Genomic DNA, 27,545 nt, shown 5'->3' on the forward strand with positions numbered 1-27,545 from the left:
TAGCCTCACAATAACCCTATGTCTGGACCTGTGATTTCAACCCAGTGGGAAGCACCTAGTGTAAAAGGTTCATTCAATGATGCAAATTAGCAGCTCATCTGTAACTTCAGTTTTAAAGAGTTGTCTGGAACACTAAGTTTAAGTAACATAACCATGATCACAGAGCTAGTATGGGTTAGAAACAGATCTTGATCCAAGTTGTCTTTACTCCACATGGCTGGTGCTGCAGCTAAATACCAAACTGTTTCTCCAGGGAGGTACCGCAGGTACCAGTACCCATTTTATACCTAAGAAAATTCAGACTAAAGCAATGCAGTAGGAAGTGGCAGAGGCAGGGTTTGATTTCAAGTCTAGCACGCTATGGACCCACCACACTGCCTCCTGCATCAAATATTACCAGGCCTATTCAAATCATCAACCAAAAAAAAATCTTCCTAGAAGAACAAAAAATTCACTATTAATTTTATTTTTTATGAAACAAATTATCTTAAGGACTATTATGAAAAGAATAAAAATCCCCACAAAACCAGTATGAATATGATAAAAGAATTTAACATTTTGTGTATCTAATCTAAGTATAAAACATGCCTATTAAACTTGCCTTAAAGGGGAGAAGCTCTTCATGCATTATTAAGTCATGCTTTTAATAGTGTGAAAAAGTCCTTAAAACATGGTCTGTCAAATTTCAAAGTTAGTATATTATACTAGAAACTGTTTTACATGATCCATAAGATTTCTATCACTGAACCATTTTATAATTCACATCACTTTTGTAAGAAAGTTAAATCTAAATGAAAATGTGGAGGTACAAAACTGATTTAACTATACTAAATATGTTTCCAGCATAGTCTTAATATGCAGCAATCATTATGCTATATTTTATCTTCAAAAAATTACCTGTCATACAAAAACTTATGTCAATTTCCTAGGCAATTAATATAGTGGGTAAGAAGCAAACATCAAGTTTAGTTTTCACACATCTACTTTCAAGTACTTAAAAATAAAACAAAGCTAAATAAAAAATTTACTTTTTTTAAAAAAACAAGAGTTAAATGTTTTATATAATCTCATTAATTTTATAATGCAATGCCTTTGAGATATTGAAGTCCTAATGGGAACAAGATGAGGGAAATGCAAACTAGATAGCAGAAACCTTCACATAATTTTTGTCATTGCAAGGTAGCATGTGAGTTCACAAATGAATTGCGTAACTATTAATCAACATAAACATTATTATGGATTTAAATCACATACCACATCAATTCAACAACAAATTGAGAAAATAGTTTAATGTGTCTCTTTAAAAGAAATAACAGTTTTCTTTCTTAAAGGAAAATAAAACAATAGTTATGAAGTCCAGCGCCACCAAGCTACCTTCATTCTGTCCCAAACAGCTGTAAGAGAATCAAAAGCAGGACGGACATCCAAGATGGTAAACTGATAGTCCTTATTCACTTCTCCACCATCATAATAATCAATAACATATCTAACTTCCGTTCCACAACGATTAACAATCCAGTCATGTCTGTCAAAAGGCAATTCATATCTGAAATGAAAACACGCTAGTCAATACAGGCTCTCTATTATCAATTAAGCAGTTAAGTATTTATAACACATATTGCCCTCAAGGAACTTACCAACTATATACAGACATAAAGCTAACACAAAAAACAAAGAACCATATAATATTAAGTTATAGAAGTGCTGTGATACTAAATGTCATAATAATTCAGTGTAGGCTGTAGTTGTCAGGGAAGGCTTCAAGAAGAGTTGAGACTTGGCTCTGAAGGGTTTGGGTTGGGTGAAAAAGGTTACAGGGAAGAGTAGCAGCAAGAAAAAAAAGCTAAGAATATGGAAATAAGGTACAATATTTTTGGGTCTGAGAAAATGAGACCAGCTTCACCAGGTTAAGGAGAATGAAAAAACTGAAGTAGCAGAACTGATGCTGGATAGGTAGGCTAGGAACATATTATCAAGGACATTGAAAGGAAGACAGGGCAAACTAGACTTGATGTGGTAAGATGATGAGAGTTACTAATATTGTTGAGCAGGGAAACAGGACACTGAGACCAGGCTTTATATAGTTTAGATAGGCCAGGGCACAGAGAATAGAATGGAGGTAGAAAGGCAAGACTGGCTAAAAGCTATGATAATTCAGGGATAAGTTGATAAGAGCCTGAAATATAGTCCAAGTGGTAGGAGCGATAACAGCCAAAACAACAACAAAAAAGATGGTTGTTGCTACTCCTAGGAAAATTGGTAGGAGTCAGTTTTAGGAGGAAAGATGCAGATTTCTGTCTTGGTCTTGTTAGCCTGGCATGTTAAGTGAAAAAGCTGTATAGGGAACTGGAAATAGGTGAATAGAGTAAAAGGGCAGGAAATATAGATATATGAATCATTAGCACAGTAATAACAGTGGGTAAATCCTCTGAGAGAACATGAAATAAAAAAGTCAAAGAAGGGCTATGGAGAGAGCTTTGGGGGGGAGGGCAAGGTGCCACTCATAGTTAAGATGAAGAAGGTATAAGAGGAATATTAGCCTAATAGTACTAAAACCAAATATTTGACAAACAGCCCTACACAGAGTCCTTTAATACTTAACTCCAAAGTAACAACCTCATTGCCTAATTCAGTAGACTTTATTTTTTCATTTATGATGGCCCCTGTCTTCACTATAACAGATAATCTTGTCAACTCTCTCCTGAGATGCACAGAATACAAGCTGAATGGGACTCAGAGGTCATTCAACCCCACACCTGAGAGCATTTCCTTTGTAACATTTTCAACCAATAGTCATTTGGCCTGTTTGGAGACCTCTAAGGATGAGGAATATATTGAGCCAACCCACTTTCCTTTCTGACAATTCTAATTGTTGTAAAGATGTTTATTATACCAAGTTGGTATGTTTTTTGTATCTCTCTCCTACTCTACTTGTAACACTGAAATCTCCTGTTTCCCCCTTTTATTTGCCTCAGTACTACTTTTTCATATTCACTGGTTTTTCTTCCTTCTGTCTCCTAAACTTGGAAAAAAACCCAAAATGTGCTTGGCCCTCTTCTCTCTTGCTGAGCTCATTATCTGCTTCCATAGTTTCTATTATGACTTCATTCAGATGACTTCCAAATCTCCATCTCTAGCTCCAATGTATTAAGAAGAGCTTAAGTCTCACCTTTCCAAATTTCTGAAGGAGATTTCTATCAAAATTTCTCCCCATAACTCCAAGTCAACATGCTCCAAACATCCAGACTGAAATCTATGATTTTAGGTCAAACATGAATAAGCAAGTTATCAAATCTCACTGATTTTACTTTTTCATTATCTACTCCCTCCATCTAATTCAGGATTGTCTCTCTCTTCACCCAGATAATTATAAAAAAGCCTCCTTATTGGTTTTCCTGTCTCCACTCTCTCAACCCATTTTCTCTCTAGTTATCATAACCATCTCAGGTATAGAGCAAAAATCTTGTGTGGCATATCCAGCGTCAAATTAATACAGTAGAAACTCCTTGGCCTTAAATTCAAAGCCTCCTACAATATAACTCCAACTTATTCTATAGCCTTATTTCACATATTCCTCTTCACGCTGTCTATCTTTCAGCCAAATTAGGTTACTCACCCTCCTGTTATTCTTCTGCCTTCTTCTATTTGTGTCTTTTCTTCATGCCATCTCTAATTACTGGAAGTGAAATCTTCTATCATGTCTGCCTACTGAAATCTTTCCATTTCTCCTATGCTTAGTTAAGGTAACACCTACTCTATGAAGTTTTCCCCAATCATCTTAAGAGTAAATTATTTCTTCTTTTTGCAGTTTGCCATAGCTCTTTGTTTGAAATTCTCTTTTTCACTTATCATATTTTAATTTGTGCTATATTTGTGTCTGTGAACATTTTCTTTCTTCTACTATACTGTAATCTTATGTCATTTTTATCTCCAGTACTTAGTACAATGCTATGCTTATCCTAATTGCTTAATAAATGTCTGTTGAATTAAATTAGAGTAGATTGGTTTCCACAAATGCTTTAAGCAAAATTCTAATACAGTTGGTCCAACAGCTCCAATGATATTCTACAAATAAGCATGCCTAAAATGTGCTAAATTATTATTCTTTAATGAAGGAGTCAATCCTGAACATATATTCTAAAAGTAGGTGGATACAATATGCACAAGATGATTAAACTTCTGAATTTTTGTACATGAAACTAATCAATAATCACTAATTAATATGCATCCCTATATATTCCACAATAAAGCAATCTTCCACAAAGAGGAGTATAATATACAGTGTACTACTACAAATCAAGATGAGAGAATATGTATATGTACAACTGAAGAGATTAAGCTATGAAAAGATAGTACTCAAGCAACACTTCTCTTTTTTAAAAACAAAATAATTAAATGTTAGTTCACATTTTATAAAACTCTATAATACATAGAACAATACGCAAGTTTAGAACCATTAAAAATATTTCTGGACTATAACCTACCCCATCCATGAGCGAATTCTAGCTCTTGGTGAATATTCCTTAGCTTTACCTCCAAACCGGATCAGTGTTGGCCCACATGGGCACTCACTGTAAATACAAATAAAATTACAACCAATCAAAATATGTTCTTATTAAGGATGGTAAGCTAAAACTAAGAATCTTGAAAAAATCTAATTATTTAATTACATTAAATATTTAAGCGATGCATTCATGAAAAATATATCATTTTGCTCATGAATTAAGTACTTCAGGTCTCTTCTTGTTCCTTTCAATAGTCATTGTTTATTTAGAGGACATACTTTGGAAGTAGTATAGAAAAAGAAGTGGCTATTTTCTACTTGCTGGATGGAAATGAGTGTTTTTAGAATGCTCTTTTGTGATGTGTCAGCAAAAGAACAGAATTCAAATCCTATTTTTAGACAAAGTCACTTAACTTTCCTTTTTAAAAAAATATTTCTAAAATTTCTTTTTAAAATTAATTTATTTTTGGTTTTCAACATTCACTTTCACAAGATTTTGATTCTAAAATTTTCCTCTCCTCCCTCTCCCCGTGACAGCATGCAATCTGATAAAAAGCTATACATGTATAATCATATTAAACATAGTTCCATATTAGTCATGTTGTGAAAGAAGAATCACAACTAAAGAGAAAAACCACAACAAAGAAAAAAAAGAAAGAGAAAACAGTATGCTTTGCTCTTTAATTCATACTCCATAGTTGTTTCTCTGGATGTGGATAGCATTTTCCATCATGAATCATTAGGAATTGTCTTCGATCACTGCAATGCTGAGAAGAGCCAAGTCTATCAAGTTAGTCATTGCACAATGTTGCTGTTACTGTGTATAATGTTCTCCTGGTTCTGCTCACTTCACTCAGCACAGTTCATGTAAATCTTTCCAGGTTTTTCCTAAATCCACCTGCCTGTCATTTTTTATGGAACAATAGCATTCCATTCACAACTTGTTCAGCCATTCCCTAATTGACTGGCATCTGCTCAATTTCCAATTCTTTGCCACCACAAAAAGAGCTGCTATAAATATTTTTGTACACGTCGGTCCTTTCCCTCTTTTTATGATCTCTTTAGGAGACAGAACTAGTAGTGGTATTGCTAGATCAAAGGGTATGCAGAGTTTTATAGCCCTTTGGGCATAGTTCCAAATTGCTCTCCAGAATGGTTGGATCAGTTCACAACTTCACCAACAATGCATTAGTGTCCCAATTTTCCCATATCTTCTCCAATATTCATCATTTTCCTGTTGTCATGTTAGCCAATCGGATAGGTGTGATATGGTACCTCAGAGTTGTTTTAATTTGCATTTTTCTAATCAATGTCACTTAACTTTCTGAGCCACCTTTTGTTCATCTGGAAAGTGATGGGCTTGGCTCTGGGGCTATTGCACAATGGCTACAGTGTTGGACTTGGAATCAGGAAAACCTGATTTCAAATCCTGTCTCAAATACTTAATAGCTATGTGATCCTGTGCAAGACACTTAACCTGTTATCTCCAGTTTTGTCATCTGTAAAATTGGAATAAGAGGACCTAGCTCACACAGTTGTTGTGAGGACAAAAATGAGATAATACATGTAAAAGGCTTAGCACTTTTACAGTATTCTACAAATGCTAGCCACTATCATCATTATCATCATCATCATCCTCCTCCTCCTTCTAAGGTCACTCCTAGCTCTAAATCTAAGATTCTATAAACTAAATAATATAATGAAAATATAGGGGATTCTAAGAAGACTACTGCTTTTTTTTTTCAAATCATCCCTAAGGACTGAAAATATTAATTCCCTAAGGTGGTAGAGAATTATGATTATAGATGGTCTGTCTGATAAGATTCAGGTTCAGGAAGTTTGTTTTTTTGTATTGAAGTTTATATTACATAAATTTGTATTTTAGAAATACAAAGCTAGGCATGCATTCTTTAATAAGACTGCATGAGGTGAAGACAGAAAAAATACTGAGCAAATTATGCAACTTCATCCTTTTTAACCATTTCAATGATGACATGACTGAATTTTGATGCTCTCCTTTACCGATTACTAAGAGTAGGAAGGAGGAAGAATCCAAAGGATAAATGCGGGGCAGCTAGGTGGCACAGTGGATAGAGCAGCAGCCCTAAAGTCAGGAGGACCTGAGTTCAAATCCAGCCTCAGACCAAACACTTGACACTTATTAGCTGTGTGACCCTGAGCAAGTCACTTAACCCCAAGTGCCTAAAAAACAAACAAAAAACCCCCAAAACAAAGTATAACTGCTTCTCTATTATCCAAGGCTTGTTATCTTATTTATGGTCTTATGTCTCTAGTTTGTCCCTTTCCTCTTTTTTTCAGGTTTAATTCTTCTATAGGGTGGCCAAAGAACTGAAAACATAATTCAGTCAAAGCTGCTCCTAGCAAGTCTAAAGCATGCAATAATTACTTTTAATGCCTGCTGAATGATAATTCTGTGTGTGTGTGTGTTATGCATTAAGGACCAATACAGGGAAGGCATACAAAATCAAAAATAAACAGTCCCTGCTCTCACTTTATCAAGGTAGACGACATATATGTATAGAAATATATATACAAAATAGAAGTTGACTTTGAAGGAATGTACAGAAGCCTGGAATGGTAGGTGGAAGCCAGGCTGTAAAGGGCTTTACCTTCCAAAAAGAAAATTCTATATTTTTTTAAGAAGTAAGAAGGGGTTGGCCATTAGACTTTGTGAAGTAACGGAGTGTAAATGATCAGACCTGTGCTTCTGGAATATCACTTTGGCTGTGGTGTAGAAAGGGGAGAGGCTTGATGTAGAAAGACCAAAAAGTATAACTGGACAGGAAGTTGAAAATAAGTGGTTAAAAGTAAGTTTAGGGGTTATCTATTAATTATTTTTATTCCATCTATCCCTGTCCCACATTAGTAATGAAATTACCAGATTATACTTTAAAATTATTATGATCATACTACTTTAAATAGAGATATTAAAACTCTAAAGAGTGAGAGGCAGCTGAATGGTATAGCAGATGAAGAGTACAAAGCCTAGACTCAGGAAGACTTGAATTCAGCCTCAGACACTTACCAGTTGTGAGAGCCTGGGTAAGTCACTTCACTTCTGTCTCAGTTTCCTCAGCTGTTTAATGGGAATAATAATAATAATACATCCCTTCCAGGGCTGCTGTGAGGATCTAAATGAGCCAATATTTGTAAAGTGCTGAGCACATTGCCTGGCACATAGCAGGTACCTAATATTCCCCCTTCCCTTTCCTAATGGTCATTTCCTATTGGTGCAAATCTAAAAAAGTGCTCATAGGATTCATTAAAAGTTTGTCATAAATGTACTTACACAGCATGAAGAGCTTCCCACTTTAAGATCTCTTTCCAAGCCTGTTCGTTATTCTGATTATGAATCTTAATAATATTATACATATCTTTCTGACTGATGTCATCATCTTTCCACTTCCACCTAGTAAAAAAGTATTTTACAGAATTCTTAATTACTTCAAAATACTGCTATAAAATTAATCAATGCACATTTTAAAGAAGTCATATACAACTATAGTTTATATACAAGCAAATTAAGCTAATTATTTGGTTCACTGCTTTAATTCTTAGGCATTTTGATGATACTTATATAGTTGAAGAATACATTATGTATATTATATTTACTAATAAACTCAAAATTTATTCAGTATATTAGCTGAAAGGAAATTATTATTTTAATGTAATAACATTTCACAAACTACCAAATATTAGTGAGTTAGCAAGAGCATTCTGGAAATACTCACTGCCAAATGTGAAGCAAGAATACCTATTTGATAGAAATGATTAATGTTCCTATTATTTTTTCAAATACTTTATGTGAAAATAAGGAATTCTTACTTCACTGTGGTTGGATTCACACATATTTTGATAAAGCATGCTTAAAGTCAATGATAACTATTAGAAAATAAGTTTTGAAATGTTTAGTATATATTTGGGGGTAATTCTATATCATACATCTTTCAGGAAATGTTTTTAAAAATTATATTTACAGTCTACTTAACATCATTATTTACCTACCCTTTTCTTAACATGGCATTCCAAAACATCTGTTCTGAAGGGTAAACCCACTTTTTTTCTGAATCTGCCCTAGGAATCGATGACTCTTCCCTAACAGTTGATAGTGCAAACGGCTGACCAGGGGATGGTGTCTGATTAGGCGGTGGCATCTAAACAAAATAATAAGATTGCTGAGGTTATTTTTTTAAACACTGGGAAAATTCTGATAACGAAAATATCAATTATTAACATAAAGATCAACTGCTGATTGCTAAAACACCAAAATTATTATTTGACCATTTTTTTATATCATATACACTCATCAGTCATATAAGCTCTCTATGACCAAATTCTCACACTAACATTTTCAATACTTCATACTATCTATCCTTGGAAATAATTTTGCATTTTTAAAAACCCAAGAGAATCAAACATAAATTGCTTTTCTCCAGCAGTTATTATTTCTACTGTACTGTAAACACAGTTGCTCAATTTCCTGTTTTGTTTAAAATGTCAAACTACAAGCTAATACTTTATTTTTTTCAAAAAAGGTACAAGGCTTTTTAAGCTATTATGAGATTTTATGAAGTATAAATATTTATTAGATGTTAATTTTTAGAAATGTATACTAGATAAAAAAGTGTTACCTGGAAAAGTCACTTAACCTCTGCCTGTCTCTATTTCCTCCTTAGCAGAGTACCGAGCATACAACAGGCACTTAATAAATACTTATTCCCCTGTCAAATGATATCCGTAAATGCCAAGGATAGTAATTTTCAAATGATGCGCTCTCAATTTGTAATTGTAACAGGGCAATAAATACTCTGGATAAAATATACTCTCCTTTGCCCATAGCCCAAATGATCCCTTTCATGCTGAACAGCACAGAACTTTGACATTTCAACTTGGGGGAAATGAGTTCTGTAATGTACTTCACTAAAGTTTTTCTCCCCAAATTCCAAAATGTTTGGGCAAGCTCAAAGCTTTTTTTTTCTTTTGAAAAATTAATTGTGACCAAGTAAACAGAAAGCAACTTAATTGAGCCAAATTACTTTAACTTACTGAATAAATGCCTTCAACAAGATTCAAATGTTAGTTTGGGCTAAGACAGGTAAACATAAGAAATGTTCATTTGGGGAATTTTATGTTTGTTTTTTGTAAAATCATAGCTGAAGATGTTTGTGCATTATACCCCTTTTATAAAAGATCCATATAATAAATTTTTCCTAAATTTAGCACCAGGAAAGCTTATCCTAGTAAAAAATGCATTCTTCCTTTTATCAGCTAAGATGTTGTAGGCCTGGAAGTTTTTCGTTTTGCCTTAACTGCCAGCAAGGTCAGAATTAAGTGCCTGACTGCAATAACTAACTTATCTCAAGTTGATAGTAGTATAAATTCCCCATTTCTTTCAAGAATTTTAGTAAATGCTTAACAAATATTTGTTATTTGACTGATTGTTTTATATTGTTCTGTTTTTCCACATTTAACTTCAGTAAGTTCTTCCAATCCTTTTAGAGAATAAGTGGGGGTATAACTCCTAAGTATGTAACTATTTAACAAAAGCTTTGCAAAAATAATTGCTCATATTTCCAAGCCATAAAGGCTTTAAAATAAAATATACTTTTTCCCCCTTCCTTATTGTTCTTTACATGCTGCTTTCATCCCATGGGTTAATTATAGTTCAACCCTTCCATATCAGGAGTTGGGGAGCAACCCTTTCTCTAATATAGAAAAGGACAGCAAGGTTATTAGATTTAAAAGTAGTACTAGTTTTGAAGTTTGCTCTTATTTGTTGATTTTTACAATGAAGAAAGGTATGTCAGATAAGCAAATTTTTAAAAACCAGTTCAAATCAGAGACAGTAACTCTTTTTGTCTTACTGAATAATTTCACATTCTCCATTTAATCTGAGCTCACTGATGTGTACATCCCCTCCACTGATGCAGACTACAACCCACCTATGCCAGCGTGTTTGTTTCCAGACCATGTCCTCCAACAGTCTGTCATGGAGGTCCCAACTTTGCTTTCTCTGGACAACAGCTATCTCTTGTTCTCTCTCTGTTACCATGTCAAACTGATAATTAATTGTGTATCACCAAATGTTACGGGTAATTTATTATATGGGGAATTTACATAAGGTCTTAGAGAAAATTATATTTTAAAAAAAGAAGTGGCATTAAACATACCATGTTTGAAGGATCAATGTTATCTTTATTTTGATAGGCAGCTGATGTTACAGGACATTCCACATATTCATAGGCTCGATCCTGATGTGCAGGTACTGAGTTAGATTGACTTTCACAAGTTTTGTCAGATGGGTTTACATTCAATGGACAACCTGAAATTTAAAAAAAATATATTCAAAAGAATCATCATAAATGATGACAATCTTAGCCCTTATTATGGTGACATGTTGGGGAGAACCAAAGCTCTAATGACCAGTGACTTCCTAAGAGGGAGCATTTTTAAAAATGTACTCAGACTCAAAAAATAGCAGAGTTAGAAGAGATATTAAAGACCCTCTAATGTAATGCAAAGCTTGACACATTTGGTGCTATAGCCCTCAAATTCAGGAGCCAAACAAATTTATTATATAAGTTAAATAGTCACACATTTTAATCTTAAAAACAAACAAAATCACAACCAAGGAAGTAGGAGAAAGAACACTGCAACAAGAGAACTTCATTGCAACTCAATCCCCAAACTGTTAAACTTATATGACTGGGATATTTTAGTCAATACAGAAGGACTCCTAAATTCTAATATTTATGTGAGAGATAGTGATGGTACCCAAGCAAGAGTGAACAGATATGAGGGACCTGCCCACCTTTCATTCTCTTTTTTTTCTTTTTAAATTGGGCCTCCCTAGTTCCTTCAGACTGGATATAAAGGCAGCTTTGATATACTCCATTTTTCTAACCTGGGCCTGCTTAGGCAACCTTGCATTACCAGGGGTTCACCTTTGATGCAAAACTTAGTATGGACACCAATCAGCTGAGCCCACTCTAAGTCAGAATTCTGCCCACTGTAGCTTATCTAGGCACTATGGGTAAGCAACACCGAGTGCAGCCCCACCTTTCATTCTAAGGAGGCTATATGAAGAGACAGAAGAATGGGCAAACATTATCTGCTGGGGGGTTTTTTGGAGGGGGAAAGTTTAGAACAGGCTTCTTTCCCCAATCTCAGAAATGAGAGCTCCTCCCAAGAAGACCCGGGACCAACATGGTATATTTCACTTATAATTAGGCATCCTAAAACACTAATTACATCATACTAACTCCAAGTACCTTCTTTGAGAAGGACACAGGATACAACACTATGAATGACTGAACTTAACAAGTACTTAAATGTCCATATGTAATAGTAGGAAAATTGCAACCACTACTATGAATCTGACCTAAGTGGTATGAATGAGGGGCAGCACCCTGAGAACCTTTAGCTTCAAGTAACATCTGGTTATATGGCTAACATCCATGCATGTTTTAGAGTTAACTGTAGCATGAGCTTGTCTTAGGAGAATAAACAATGATTTCCATGTATAAAGAACTACCTCTACCAGCAGACTGCAACTCATCTATGACTTAGTAGACAAATCCTAAGGAGTTGCTTGAGGGAAAAGTCAAGTGACTTGCCTAAGGTCATACAACTACTTTCACTACCTCTTAATGTTTTATACAAATTCTTCCTTTGTATCCCCAATGCCTACCATAGAAGTGCCCAGCAAGTACAAGTGTTTAACAAATGCTCATTGCTTGACAAAATGGAAATCTAAAGACTAGAAATTCCTAAGCTATTCTCTCAACACTTTGAAACAAGAAGTCACATACCACAAACCAATCCAATGCTCTCATTCTATACAACATCCTTATAATGGACAAGAGAAGTTCCAAAGTAAAATATAAATTTCTCCATGTTCACTTTTCATCTAGAGAAAGACTTGAGTCAAATAAAACGTAAGTACCTGTGGGATATAATTTAGCCTTGTGTTAAGACATAATACATTCAGAAGTAAACTTAAATAGATACTAAGAGAAATTTGTAGGTTTTAAAAAAATCAGTTCTATGATTTGCATATTGTGTGCAAATGTATATATTATACACCTACCTGATAATGCCTTCGAGGAAAATGTAATAATTAAATGAAATCTGATACCTCTACTCTTTTAAAATAATACGATAATATCTCTGGGTCTCTAGAAGACAACAAGAAGTAGAATCTCTGGTTTGCTACTATTATTTTAAACCATTTTAGGAAGATTCATATTTTTGGAGTTTTCTTACATAAAAACAAGTTACCTTTTTCTTTTCTTTCATGCATCGGGCATCCTGAAGGAGGAGGGCCTGCCTGATGTTGTGAAGCAGTTGAGACCTGCACTGCAACAGCAGGAGTGGATGTGGACATACCCATGGTCTGAATCACCTTTTGGACAACTCGGGACAATTCACTTTTAACGATGTCCTTCAGAAGATCCCCTTTTCATCCACAATCTATCCTACATAAAATCTGAATTGTCAGAAAAGTAAAGACTATTTTATGGAGGAGTAAAAGGAAGGCCAGTGAGGTAAACTAATTTTCCCAAAGTGACACAGTTAATTAAGGAGCACCATGAAAATCAGATACATAGCTCTTCTCTACAGGTGTCCAACAGGGTATTTATGCACCTGGCAGCAACATTAGTAAAGAGGATCACTTTAAGGGAATTTTTTAGGAATCTCCCTATTGGTAATACCAATGGAAGATGGAAATCTATACTCTTTAAGCTCCAATCCCTCCTACACACTATTACTACTTATGTCCCCCCATTATCAAGCAAAAACTGGTGGGTGAACAGAAAACACAAATAACAGTGGAAAGGAATCAATGGTGGATGTGAGGGTGCGGGTTCGATCCACTGTCTGTCTTATAATGACAACTGTGTGACACTGGGGAAACCACTTAGTTCTTCGGGTATCAGTTTCCTCATCTGTACGATGCGGGGGGGCGGAAGGACTTGGTAAAGTACAGGGGACTAGGGCATGGAGAGGCCTTTGAGAGGGATACCCTTGGAGATTAAGAAAGCCATAACCTTAAGGATAAAGAGAGAAAATAAATGGGCACGGGAAGGGAAAGTCGGCACGTCACGGCCGAGGACCGGACGGGAGTGGGGGGACGAGAGGAGGGGTGTCCCTTGACTCCCCCCTGCTCAGGGCCTATCACAAAGGACATAACCAGGAGGGGAAGAAAGGTGGCGGGGGGCACGGGGCAAGGCGGGGGGCGCGGCTGGGGAAGCAGGAGGGGAAGGGGGCCTGGGGCCGGCCCCGCCGCTCTCACCCACCTGTCCCGGGCCTGGCCGGCCGCAGCGGCTGCAGCCCAGTGCCCCTCTTGACCCTGAGCCGCCTCCGGCGCTCTCCCTTCCCTTCCCCTCCTTCTCCTCCGTGTCCCAGGCCCCGCCCTCCCCCTCCTTCCCTCCTCCCACGTCTCCCCGCCCACTCGCGCTCTAGAAAGCCAAGGCTCCCAGGCAGAACCTGCCGCAGTCTGCTCCTCCCCCCCCTCCTCCTCAGGGCCCCAGCCTCACGCTACTCGCGCTTCCTCCCTCCGTCCACTTACTTCCTCCCCTCGGGGCGGGACTTCCGGTCTCGAGAGGGGCGGGGAAACATCATAGCGGAGGGGGAGGGCTGCGACTAGCTACGCCCCCTTCTCCTCCTGCTGCCTTCCCCTTCACCGCTCTACTCTTCCTCCTCCTTTCTCCTCACCGCCCTGCCCACCTTTCCAGGTGCTCTTGGGTATTTGGAGCTTCTGGCTGTTTGCATTTAGGTAAGAAAATAAAAAAAAGAAAGAAAGAAAAGCAGACCAGTTGTAAAATCCCATCCCGTTAGATTGTAAGCTCCATGACTGCCTGGTCTTTTTGTATCCCTGACTCTCAGCACGGGGTTTGGCTCATTGTAGGAGCTCAATAATGATTATTGCCCAAATGTTGATTAATTGGAGTCTGCTTCCGGTATCCTATTAGATATTTAGCTCCTTGAACCCAGGACTCTTTGGACTCTTTGTATCCCTGTGCTATAGGCCCTGTGTCTATGAGGAAAGGCAAAAGACGGCTCCTCCTGTCTAGAAGCTTACAGCCCAAGGGTGAAGACAACACGTAGACAACTAAATAAACAATTATATATAATTTATATACAGGATAAATTGGAAATAGCCAACAGAGGGAAGGCACTAGAATTAAGGTGGTTGGTTTTTTTTTAGAATATGCAGATAAATTATAGGAATTTTTAAAAAATGTTTTAACTTTGGCTTTAAAATAAATGGCAATTCTTCGTTTTGATTTCAAATCCAGCAGGGACGTGGTTTCTCTATACAAGTTATTCTTTGGGGAACAGTACCAGTGTAGATACCTGCCTGTTAATCAGCAAACATTTATTAAGTGTCTACTGTGTGCCAGACACTCTGCTAGGCACCGGGTACACAAAGACAAAGAAGCAGCCCTCGCTCGCAGGGAGTTCACGTTCTGCTAGGGAGACAACGTCTATATGTTAGCAGAGGAATAGGGACTACACCTGTTACTTCATTAGTCTAGGGAACTCCCAGGTGATACAATTCCCTCTGTCAGAGTAGTCTGAGGCACTTTTGAAGCAACTTATAGAAATATTTAGAGCACAGGATTACACTGGCATGTTTCAGAGGGAACTAAGATCTCCTGACTTGAAAACCAACTCTATTACATAATGCTTCCTCTTTACATTAGTATCATGTACAAGGTATATTCAAAATAAATGCAGGGCAATTTGGGGAGGAAAACAAGGCATTAGGATGATTGACTTTTGTGGGCTGATTAAATAATCCTTTTTCTTCTTAGCTTAGTACTATAGGTCAGTGGGGTCAAACTCAAATAGAAATGTGGACCACTCATCCATGCGTAAGGATCCTGTGGGCCACCCATTGATTTAGTATCAAAATGTAATGTTATTTAGATTTTATTGTACTTTTATTTATTTTATAATATTTTATTATTATAAAAGTGTTACAATTATATGATTATATTTGTTATTATACAATTTTGTAAAATGATTTATATCTTTAGGTGTAAATAGAATCCTCTCCCAAACCCCAACATAGATTTGGCTAATTTTTCCCTAAAAAGCTGTCTCCTGGGCACTTGGGGAGAAAAGGGTCAGGAAAGGTCTCAGAATGAGCCTTTGAGGAAATTGGGGATTCTGAGAGGTAGAAGTAGACTGCATTTTGTACCTGAGAGATAGCCTGTGTAAAAGTAAAAAGATGAAAGGTAGCTAAGTGGTGCAGTGGGTAGAGCATGGGCCCTGGAGTCAGGAGGACCTGAATTCAAATCTGGCCTCAGACACTTGACACTTCCTACCTGTGTGACTCTGGGCAAGTCACTTAACCCCCACTGCCTCCAAAATAAAAAAGTAAAAAGATGGGAGATGTACCATCATGTGAGAAAATGCAAGAGAGCCAGTTTGCCTGGATTGCAGAGTGCAGGAAGGGTCACGATGTGGAAAAGTAGCCAGGTTTGTAAAGAGTTTTTAAATGCCAAACTAGAGAAGTGCACATTTTTAATGCTAGAAATTTATTTTTCCATGGAACATGGAAATTAAAGTTACATTTGTTACTGGGAAGGCTTTAAAGAATAAGAAATTCCAAACCTCTTCTTGGCTCACAGCTGTTGAGGAAGAGGAAATAAGCATTTAGTGATAGCTAAGTAAAGGATTAGTACTGGAGTCAGGAAGACCTGATTTCAAATTTGTCCTCAGACACCCACTATCTGGGTGACTGGCCATGACCCTGTATGGAATTTTCTTGGCAAAGATAATGGAATCGTTTGCCATTTCCTTTTCCAGTGGATTAAGACAAACAGATTAAGTGACTGACCCAGAGCCATTCATCTAGCAAATGTCTGAGGGCAGATTTGAACTTGGGTCTTCCTGACTCCAGGCCCAGCACTGAACCACCTCTACTAAAATCTTTTCTCTTAGGAAAGTGCATAAAAGGTCCAAAATGGAAGCTGAGATGGTGCAAAGGATTAAGGGTGGTAACTAAGCAGAATGAGAAATACTTCAGATCTAGTTAAGATCATTGTGTTTCAGTGTCAGTATTTTTTGTTTGACACAAGAGTCTGGTAGCATATTTCATTTGTATTTAAAAATAATAACTTGTGATAGGAATTTTTTTTAAGCTCGAGATAATTTACTATAGGGTTAGAATGTTGTCACTTTTTGTGAATTCAAATTCCCCTACCCTGGAAGGGTAGGGGAATAGAATATGCAGAAATATCTGTAATATAAAAAAAAATTTAAAACCCACTGTATTTTTAAAGTTCCCAGACATCTATCTATCTATATTGTGTGTATGTACATATACACACACATTTCAAATTTAAAAAGTGAATTTTACTGATATCTTCTTATATGTATATATATTTAAACTTTAATAGCTTAAAACCATACTAAGATTTTTGGAACATCCTACACAGTACTCCAACATTTACAAATCTAAACACTAGTTTTGGAGACTGCTAGGTGGCATAGTAGATGGAGTGCCTGGCCTGAAGTCAGAAAGACTTCCTGAGTTCAAATCCGGCTTCAGACACTTACTAGCTGTATGACCCTGGGCAAGTTACTTAACCCTCTTTACCTCAGTTTCCTCATCTGTAAAATGAGCTGGAGAAGGAAATGACAAACCACTCCAGTATCTTTGCCAAGAAAACCCCAAATGGGGTCACAAAGAGTGACTGTTTCATGGCTGAAACAATTGAATAAGAACAAGGACGCGTAATTCCTACTATATGCCAGACACTGTATTAAGTACTTTACAAATATTTTCTTATTTGATCCTCACGACAACCCTAGGTGCTATTGTTATCTTTATTTTACAGTTGAGGAAACTGAATCAAACAAATGTGAAGTGATTTGTCCACGGTAACACAGCTAATAAGAGTTTGAGACTAGATTTGAACTCAGGTCTTCCTGATTCCAGACCCAGCATTCTATCCCCTGTGCCACCTAGCTGCCTGATTTAAGAAGATCACTTTGGATTTTTTGGACATGGTCAATGTGAACGTTTATTTTACTTGACTATTCATATTTGTCACACGGGTTTTTTTTCTTTCTTTTTTTCTTGGTCAGTGAGAGGGAGAGAGATACATTTTTGTTATTTAAAAAGTGTAAAAAAAAATCAGTTTGGAGGCTGCGTGGAAGACACTGAAAAGGGTAGAGATCTGAGACAAAGGGAATTATGAGGCATTTGAAATAATCCAGATGAAAGTTAGTCAGTCATCCAATAAACATTTATTAAGCATCTATCACGTGCCATGCTCTGTGCTAAGCACTGGAGATACAAATAGGAGAAAAGAGAGAGGCGACCCTCAAAGAGCACACAGTCTAAAGGGGAAGAAAACAAGCAAGCATATATGTACAAAAAATATACAGGATAGAGAGGAAATAATTAAAAGAGGGAAAGTGCTATAATTGAGAGGAGTTGGGAAAGGCTTCCTGTTAAAGATGAGATTTTAGTTGGAACTTAAAGGAAGGGACGGAAACAGTAGATGGAGATGAAGAAGAACTCAGCAGATGCGGGGGATAGCCAGAAAAATATTCTCAGAGCTGAGAGATAACATGATTAGGATCTGAACTAGAGTGGTGGCTGGAGGAATAAAGAGAAGAGAACAGATGAGAGAAATGTTGAGGAGGTACAAATGAAAAGATTTGACAATGGATTAGATACGAGGGGTGAAGGAGAGTGAAGAGTTGAGAATAACACTGAGGTTGAAAATCTGGGTTTTTGGAAGGGTGATGGTACCATTGAGAGAAATAAGGAAGTTCAACAAGTGGGTTTGAGGAGAAAGTTAAGTTCTGTTTTTGGCATGTTGAATTTGAGATCAATCATCAATCAATCAAAAAAATTCATTAAGTTGGATTCAAAAAAATCAATTGCCCAAGTAAAGAATGAGAAGGTCCACGGTTACACAGACCTGTGGGTTTGGTAGTTCAGTATGAGTTAACAGCACTACAAAAAAAAAATAATGCAACTTTATGTTGTCAAACTTATTTGATGTGCTGGTTAGTTTTCCTGAACTCATTAATACACTCTATTTTCCCTCTTTGTTACCAAATATGGCATGCTGGATAGAAGAGGAGAGAAGCATATATTCAAGGATGAAAATTATACAAAGTTAAAGATGTCAATAAAATAAAAAATGCAACATTGCACATTGCACCAATGCCAAGAACAAGGAAGATGATAGATCTTCTGTAATCTGTACCTCTAAGGGTGTAATACAATCAGTTCTTTGTGGTGCATTTTTTCCTTCTGAATGGAAATTATCTTGGTATATGGTGTGAGGTGTTGATGTAGGTCTGATTTTTATGAGACTGCTTTCTGATTTTCCCAGTAGTTTTTGTTAAATTGTAAGTCCTTGCTGCAGTAGTTGGGGTCTTTGGATATATCAGACACTGTGGTACTTGGTTTTTTTTTCCCATATATTCAATACCTAATATGTTCTGCTGATCAAATTCACTACTCTTTAACCAGTACCAAATGGTTTTGGTGGTTACAGTCTTGCAGCCTAGACTAAAATTTGGCAGTGTTAGTAGATGCCATATTTTAAGGATTATGGCCATGTTCAATTCATACAGTCATACAGTCTTTAAAAATATAAAAACAAGGCTCACATTCTTATAATCTAGCCAATAGCTCACTAACATTCAGACTCCTTAAGAGTCTGCCCAATATGATGGATGTTCTAATAAACCTTGTCTTTGGCTGAAAGAAGGCTTGGGTCTAATTCTTTAGGCCAGGACCCACGTGTTGTGATTTTGGGGTCCAAGTACCCCTAACCCTCAACATTTTGGTTAAATTTCCCGTACAGGGAAACTGCCTAACCCCAAGTTCTTCTCTAGCCTAGACTGGAAGCATGGGCCCCACTGGCAATGGCCTTGGGCCCTGGGGCAGCCTTTGCCTGGAAGCATCACCCAGATTCAGCACATCCTGCTCAAGGTAAAGAAATTAGCCTCCGAACTTATACTACAAGCCATTCACCTACAGTTGGTAGCAAACATTGGGTACCAGCCAGTGTTCCCCCCCTCATCTTCTCCCTGCCCCCACAGTTCCCTGGATGCAGCCTGTGCTCCGTTCCAGTCAACCTCCTCTTTGGGACCCCCTCAAGGAAGGGACAGCTCTACACCCCTTGCCAGCAGGAAACAGTTTAGAAGCCAAGGCCTTCACCTCTTACCCCAAAAGAATTTGGGTCTCATTTGTTTGAGGAGGGAATGATGAGGATGAGAGCTAGACCCCAAAAAAGGAAAAACCCTGGACTTTCCCACATGACCAAATCTCTGGCATTTGCCTGAGGCTATGATCCCATTAACTGGCCTTTCTTCTTTTTTTTTTTTTGGGGGGGCTAGGCAATAGGGTGACTTGCCCAGGGTCACACAGCTAGTGAGTATTATGTGTCTGAGGCCAGCTTTGAACTCAGGTCCTCCTGACTCCAGGGCCAGTGCTCTATCCACTGCACCACCTAGCTGCCCCTCATCAACTGGCCTTTCATTGTGGCTACACCCAGTCTCCCAATTCTGTTACTCTTAACCTAGCCTAGCCCTCCACTGTCTTATCTCCCTATGGCCCTCAGCCATTTCCCACCCTTAATCCTAGCTAGGCTTCATTCTCCCTTGGCCGGGTCCAGGTCCCAGGTGTTTCGTTCACCTAAGCTGAATTCTTCAAATCCAGCCCAATATGACGGATGTTCTAATAAACCTTGTCTTTGGCTGAAAAAAAAACTTTTGTCTAAACACCCTCTGGTTTAATATTAAGGGGTGCAAAAAACAAGGAGATATATACTCACCAAAAGTGTTTGCTTCCATCATAGAGGGCAGCTAGGTAGCACATTCAATAGAGTGCTGGGCCTGGAGTTAGGAAGAGTCATCTTTCTGAGTTCAAATCTGGCCTCAGACAAATACTACCCGTGTGACCCTGTAAAGTCACTTAATCCTGCTTGCCTCAGTTTCCTCATCTGTAAAATGAGCTGGAGAAGGAAAGGGCAAACCACCCCAGTATCTTTGCCAAGAAAACCCCAAATAGAATCATGAAGAGTTGGACAGGACTGAAATGACTGAACCACAAAAACCATCATGGAGGATATCCAGTACAAAGGACAAATGGAAGAGCAGAGAATTCTTCTGAAATCTTCCCTATATTTTTTGTGATTCCATATATAATTTTTCCCTATATAATTTTCCCTATATAATATTCCCTATATAATTACGTATATAATTTTGCGTTGGATCTTTTGAAACAGAATCTGCTTATCAGTCAGTTAATCAGTTAGTCGGTAAGCATTTACCCAGCATCTCCTGAGGTGTCAGGTATTGTGCTAAGTGCTGGAGATGCAAAGAAAGGTAAAAGGCAATCTCTGATCTCAAGAAGCGCCAAGAAAGGAGACAACATGCAAACAAATATGTACAGATAAGCTATATATGAGATCAATTAGAAATAATCAACAGAGGGAAGGCACTTGAATTAAGGGGGATTGGGAGATTCCTGTAGAAGGTTGGCTTTTAGTTGGGACTTGAAGGAAGCCAAGTGAGCCAGGAACTAGAAATGAAGTGGGAGAGAATTCCAAGTATGAGGAACAGCCAGTGAAAATGAATAGTTAGGAGACAGAGTAATTTGTTTGAGGAACAATAAGGAGGCAGATTTGGATTAAAGAGTATATGTATTTTGGGTTTGGGGATGCCAATTGAGTAAGATGTGATAAGACTGGGAAGGTAGGAGCAACAGGTTATAAAGGACTTTGAAAAGAGCATTTCACATTTGATCCTGGAGGTGATAGGGTACCACTGGAGTTTATTGAGTAGGGCAGTGACATGGTCAGCTTTTGGAACATCAATTTGATAGCTGAGTAGAGGATGGACTGACTGGAGTAGAGAAGGCCTTGTGGCAGGTAGACCAACCAGAAGACTGTTGTAATAGCCCAGGTATGACATGATAAGGGCCTGCGCAAAGGTGGTGGCAGTGTTAGAAGAGACAAGGGGGTGTATAGGAAAGATATTAAGAAGGTAAAATGGACAAGTCTTGGTGACAGATTGGATATGGGGGGTAAGAGAGAATGAAAAATCAAGAAATATACCTAAGTCTTGAGCTTGGGTGACTGGGAGGAGAGCGGTACCCTACTCAGCACTTCTTAAACTGTGGGTCCCAACTCCATGGGGTCAGGACCCACAGCTTAAGAAGCACGGAAGGGGTCACAAGGGGAAAAAGTCTAAGAAGGCCTGCAGATAGTAATAGGGAAATTTGGAAGAAGGAGGGTTTGGGGAAAAAGATAATGAGTTCAGTTTTGGACATGTTGAGTTTAACATACCTATAGGACATCTAATTGAAGTTGAAGATGGTCAGCAGAGAGGTTAGGATTGGATAAGAAAATCTGAGAATCATCAGCACTAGAGATGATAATTGAATCCATAGGAAATGATGACATTATATATGAAATAATATAGAAGGAAAAGAGAAGAGTTATTATCTGGGGATTTTATATACAAGTCTCACATGAGAAATGAGTTAGGAAAAGTACAGATGGACCATCCAATTAAACATTATCTGTAAAAGAGTTAAGATAATGCTCAAATTTTTATTTTAAAACACACTTAAAATTAAAACTAATAAGTAACTATTAGTTTATGACAAGTTTTGAAAGCCCTTAGTTTATGTAACTCTTCACTGACCTGCCTCAGTGTTCATTACTTCTTGGTTTATTTTTTTTTAAATATGCATTTGAGTTTTCATATGACAAACTAGTTTTCTACGTTATGTGGTAATTTGCTTGTCTGAGTAATTCCTGGAATTATTGTTATTCAAAATAAGATTAATGGAGAATAAGATCACATATGGTTTTAAGATGTCTTTTTGTTAGCTAAATGAAGCTCCCAAAATGATAATGAAATTCATGGAAGTGTAATAAAACTGAATTCTTTAGAAAGCCTCAAAGTGAGGTAACACTTATTTTCCTATTTATTAAAGCTAAAACATTTGTCTAAAGATTTCAGTTCCCTAATATCTATTTAGCTTCATAATAATTTAAGCAAATAGAAAAGATTGCCTATCTTTGCCACTTTATTATTGCTCTTTTTAACAATTTTAAGAATTAACATCGATAACAAATAATTAACTTTTGTACTATTACAATTATAATCTTACCAATAAAGATATAATAATAGTAATTATTAATAATAATTGCCTCAATTTATAATTTTTGCTTTAAAATTGTTCAAAATGTTCCTTGTATTTTATGCATTTCTTTCACATCACTGGTTTTTTCCTGTTTGGATAGTAATAACAAACTCTTCTGAGTGATTGTGGAATTCATCTAGGAAGTTCAGCAGTGTTCCACCCTTGGCTTGTTGCAGTCATTATCCTGTCATCCTGACAGAGGCACATCTGGAGAATTTTATCATTTTTAGAATTCCTTTTCAGCTAGAACTTTGTACCAAACATTCTGTATGATAGTAGAAATCACCTTTGGTAGGTATGTTTCTCCCTATTTTGCATCACACTTGATATTAATGAGGGAGTCATTGAACAAAATCATCTCTTGTTATATCTTTCCAGGACTCCCATATAATTTAAACATCAGCAATTGGAGTAAATATCTACCTACCTGGTATGATTTGAAGAGCATCTGAACAGCTTTCTGTGCCTAAAATATCTGTTCTAGTAACCTTACCTTAATATTGAGATTCTTATGTTATTTATTCCATCATATACTAGCTATCAAAGGCAAATATCGGGGCAGGGGGAGGGGGAGGCAGAAACAGGTACTAAACCATTACCAAAGTAGTTAAAATTAGTTTTTTTCAGATTTGTCATGCTGTCACCCAGAAGAGAATTGGGGTGGGGATAGGGAATAGACCTCACATTATAATATAACTCTCAAGTGAAAAAACTTCCTCTCCCAGTGTAGGTTGACACCTTTTCTATAACTTGGAGTCTGTTTCCTAAAGCACTGAGACTTGCCCAGTCACACAGTGAATATGAGTCAGAGAAGGGAACTGTGATAATGGAAAACATGGAATATAAGTTTTTATGAGTGGTGAGGAAGGAAGGAAAAGTTTGGAACACTTGACTCTTGTGTCTAGAGTGAAAAAGCCCGATGACCAGGGCATTGGGCTTCTGAGATCAGGTCATCTGCTCTTGCCTTCCCCTCCAAGATTAAGTTCCACCACTTTAGAGCTTCAGAGCTTTCCCACTGGGACTGAAATATTTTAATTCAACTAACAAATTCGCTTATCTTACCCAAGGGGAAATTCTACTGAAGTCTCTAGTGTAGCAAGCTGGAAATAGGGACAAGTTCAAGGTGCCAGCTTTTCCCTAAAGTCTTTTTTCTCCCTCCAAGAGCCTCTCCTTGAAGCAGATTATGAACCATGTGTGTCCTCCCTTGAAATAAGGAGCCAGAAGAATTCTTCTCTTCCAACCTCTGGACAACTGCACCCCTCATGCTAGCACAAAACTTGAGTAATCATTGTTTCCACAAATAAGGAGAGTTTATTTAAATGCCCAGACTTATACCTTGAGTTACCCAAATGCTTAAGTACCTTTTTTTTCTCCCCCAGATACTAGAAATTCTGAGTTATCTAAGGGTTCTTTTTTCCTCAAGTTTTCCAATTCCATATTATCAGTTTTACTTGCTACTCCTCAAAATGCTTAACTTAACAGCATTTTTACATATAGTACATTTACCTTTTGATGTCTGGGCATTCTTGCCCAAGCCCCTGGGCCTAGGGAAAAAGCAAACTTTATCTCTCCTCACCACTGAAAAGTTGCAATATAGTTAAAATCTGGTCAGTATGACTAATGAGCACAGCTCTCATTCAGAAAAAGAGGACATATCATGAAAGGACAATAACCAGCCAAAAATAGTTTACAGATAGACCTAATGTCTTGACTTGTGCTGGTTTTATGTATACAAAGTACCCATCTTTTAAAAAACATAAATGAATGGATAGATAGATAGATAGATAGATAGATAGATAGATAGATAGATAGATAACAACTACTGACACTACTTCCTTCTTCTTGAGCAGCCCTACTGTCTAGTTTCTAAAATCTTGAGAGTGCTAAGGGATCATCCTAATTTATCTCAGCATATGGTTGTCAGCAGTTCAGGGTTTGCACAGCTGACTCAAATGCAGTTTCCCAGCAGGGGTACCATCCGGCTCATGAGCACAGGCAAGGAAGGATTTAAACAAATCCATACTTGCCAGTGGGAGCCATGCACTAGTGAGCATCTCTAGATATAGTCCCACCATCATCAAGGTACTAAAAGTACAGACTTGCAATAGCTTGGTAGTAGCCTCACACAGTGCTGCTAGACCTAGGTGGCCATTGTTATTATTTCAAAACAGGATCCTGGGATTTAAAATGGAAAGGGAATTTGAATATATTATCCGTTTATCTCATTTGACTGAGTTCTAGAAATGAGAAGTTGTTTGCCCAAAGTCACAAACCAGATTCAGATTCAGCATGAAAATTCAGATCATTCCTGAATACCCAAGCACTTCTCTTGCTACATCATACATAAGGCCACATCAGCGTAAGGTAAGGCCTTGTCTGACAATGATGATTACAGTTGCTGTTGCCTCCATTCCTATCCAATGATCTACCTAGTTTTTCTTTTCTATTTTACCAGGAAGGATATTTACAGGTTTCAGGCTGCTCAACTCATGCCAGAAGCCTAGCTCCCATAAACGTGTTGCAGCAAAACCCAAAAAATAGCGCCAAACTGAATAATGATCAAGAAATCTAATGAGAAGCCTCAGAAGGTGACATCATCCACCCTAGAACTGTATAAAAAGTCAACCAGAAAACCCATGAACATTAGGAAAGTGGGCCTTCCAGAAAAGACAGTGCAAGTGCAAACAAGACAGAAGCCTTCCAGCCTGACCAGAGATGGACTAGAGATACCTGTAGCTTGCATATCTCTATATTCAGAAGCAATAAGAGGCAAAGGCTCCCATGATAATGCCTAGATTGGTTGGAATTCACTGCATAGATTATGGAAGTGACTGGGAATGTGAATAGGCAGTGCTTTCACCGGGACAACCCAGGCTCAGGAACTTTGATGTTCATAACACTCTGACCAGAGATCCCACGAGAGCTTTGAAGAGCAATCCAGGGGGATCTAAAACTTAACAGTGTTATTAGTGTAGGTACACCATGGGAGGTGGATAACAGTGCAAGAATGAAGATAACCCAGAATGAGACCAAGCAGAACTGATTATCCACCCAAAAGTACAGCAGGGGGCAGATCCTGGACCCTGGAACAAAACCCCAAAGTTAGGAAGTAAGACTGGAGATATAAACAAAGACATCTATCACTATATAAAATATTATATAGATTTACAGATACCAAAAAAAAAGATCTAAGAGTATTTGTACAACTTCAAAGCAAGAGACTCAAAGGAAAAAATGGATTTTCCATAAGGACTACACAAATATCTAGAAGAAATGAAGCAAGATATTGAAAAAAAAAAAAGAAATAAAAGCTCTGAAGGGAAGAATTAAGAGAATAAATGGAACAAAAAAAATTATAAACCTTGCCCAAGTCATAGATACCCTAAAAGTCAGAACAGACCAAAGAGGTCATTGATTTCATGAGATAATGAGTATTAGAACAAAATCAAAAGATTGATAGAAAAAAAAAGAAAATGTAGTGTCTACTATGAAAAATAACTGACCTGGAAAACAATTTAAAGAGAAAATTTACAAATCATCAGACTCCCTCAAAACCATGATTAAAAAAAAAAAGCCTGGACATCATATTTTTACAAAATTATAAGAAAAAACTATCCAGACCTATTAGCAATAGGAGGTAAAATAGAAATAATCTACTTTTCCCCTCCTTAAAGAAACCAAAAAACATTAAGACCAAGGAATGTCATATCCAAAATCCTGAATTTTCAAGTTGAATAAAAAATATTGTAAGCCAGTGCTTTAGTACAGCATAAATAGTAGGAGCATAATAAAGGTTTATTGATTAGCCAGAAAGAAAACATTAAGTACTAAACCATAATTGGGTCTCACACAACACTTGGCAGCTTCTATTATAAATCAAAGTAGATCTTAGAATGTAATATTTCAAAAGGCAAAAGATAAAGGCTTATAACTAAAAATAATTTACCCTTCAAGACTGAATGTAATTTTGCAGGAGAATCTTTAATGTAATAGAAGACTTTCATGAATTCCTGATGAGGACCTAAAAAAAAACAACTTTGAAAGGGCAGGCACAAAAGTCAAAAGTAACCTAGAAAGGTAAATTTATCTGAGTATTTGCAAGGAACTGTATTATTGAACAGCAAGACAAAATTATTTTTGAACAAATTATGGTATGTGTTATCATAGCATATTGTACTGTAAGAAATAACAAGAGAGAATTTCATAGACTCCTGAGAAGTCATATGAACTAATACAGAGTGAAATGAGCAGAGCTGAATAATTTATATAATAAAAACAACATTGTAAAACAAAAGCAATTTCTAATGACTTAAATAAATACTCTGATCAATGCGATGACTAACAGTGGGTCCAGAGCAGCTATGATGAAGCTTTTTATCCACCTCCTGGTGATGGATTCAGTGTGCAGAGAGACATACATTTTTGGATACAGCCACTGTGGGGATTTGTTTTGTTTGTGCTTATTTGTTACAAGGGCTTTTTAAAGATAATTTCTTTTTGGATGGATAAGGTTTTTAGGTAGAAGGGACTAGGATTTATGGTGCTAAAAAATAAAGACCAAAAAAAAAGAGGTTATAAATTAGGTTTTATATATATATATATATATATATATATCTAAATTTTATAACCTTGGAACATTTTTGTTATTGTTCTTAATGTACAGAAGAAAACAAAAGGAAGTTCAGAAGGAAGCATGGACAAGCAGCACAGCTTTGAAAATAGTGGGTAGAGGGGCAGCTAGATGGCGTGGTAGATAGAGCACTGGCTCTGGAGTCAGGAGGACCTGAGTTCAAATCTGGATTCAGACGCGTGATGCTTGCT

The 27,545-nt window shown here is 37.2% G+C and overlaps 1 protein-coding gene and 1 long non-coding RNA gene across 5 annotated transcripts; one reads left to right on the forward strand and one right to left on the reverse strand.

Moving 5' to 3' along the window:
- Window positions 1–1,262: 1,262 nt before the first annotated feature.
- On the reverse strand, window positions 1,263–14,093 carry HCCS (holocytochrome c synthase). Of its 4 annotated transcripts, none has more exons than XM_021006252.2 (8): window positions 14,065–14,093; window positions 12,806–13,013; window positions 10,696–10,847; window positions 8,531–8,679; window positions 7,815–7,934; window positions 4,485–4,571; window positions 3,170–3,253; window positions 1,263–1,546 (listed from the first exon to the last, which is right to left on the reverse strand). In XM_021006252.2, the coding sequence occupies exons 2-8, from the start codon at window positions 12,915–12,917 to the stop codon at window positions 1,348–1,350; spliced, it is 903 nt and encodes a 300-aa protein (XP_020861911.1). In that variant the 5' UTR covers window positions 12,918–13,013; window positions 14,065–14,093; the 3' UTR covers window positions 1,263–1,347. The 4 variants fall into 4 exon arrangements, with proteins under 4 accessions (XP_020861911.1, XP_020861910.1, XP_020861909.1 ...); XM_021006251.2 differs by having other exon boundaries at window positions 14,015–14,067; XM_021006250.2 differs by lacking the exon at window positions 14,065–14,093 and adding an exon at window positions 13,825–13,938.
- A 10-nt stretch (window positions 14,094–14,103) lies between these two features.
- LOC110221542 (uncharacterized) lies at window positions 14,104–27,018 on the forward strand. Its single transcript, XR_002328165.2, has 2 exons — window positions 14,104–14,303; window positions 25,180–27,018. It is a non-coding gene; the product is annotated as an uncharacterized LOC110221542 (long non-coding RNA).
- Window positions 27,019–27,545: the final 527 nt, after the last annotated feature.

This window comes from Phascolarctos cinereus, unplaced genomic scaffold, assembly GCF_003287225.1.
Source record: "Phascolarctos cinereus isolate Bilbo 61053 unplaced genomic scaffold, phaCin_HiC Scaffold_726;HRSCAF=1367, whole genome shotgun sequence".
NCBI classification, from domain to species: domain Eukaryota; kingdom Metazoa; phylum Chordata; class Mammalia; order Diprotodontia; family Phascolarctidae; genus Phascolarctos; species Phascolarctos cinereus.

Excerpts from the sequence above, each read along its gene's own strand:
- HCCS (XM_021006252.2), bottom strand. The coding sequence starts at position 12,917 with ATGGGTATGTCCACATCCACTCCTGCTGTTGCAGTGCAGGTCTCAACT. Across the intron at positions 8,680-10,695 it reads ACATTGATCCTTCAAACATG|ATGCCACCGCCTAATCAGAC; the intron begins GTATGTTTAATG and ends TATTTTGTTTAG. Across the intron at positions 7,935-8,530 it reads AATGCCATGTTAAGAAAAGG|GTGGAAGTGGAAAGATGATG; the intron begins GTAGGTAAATAA and ends CTTTTTTACTAG.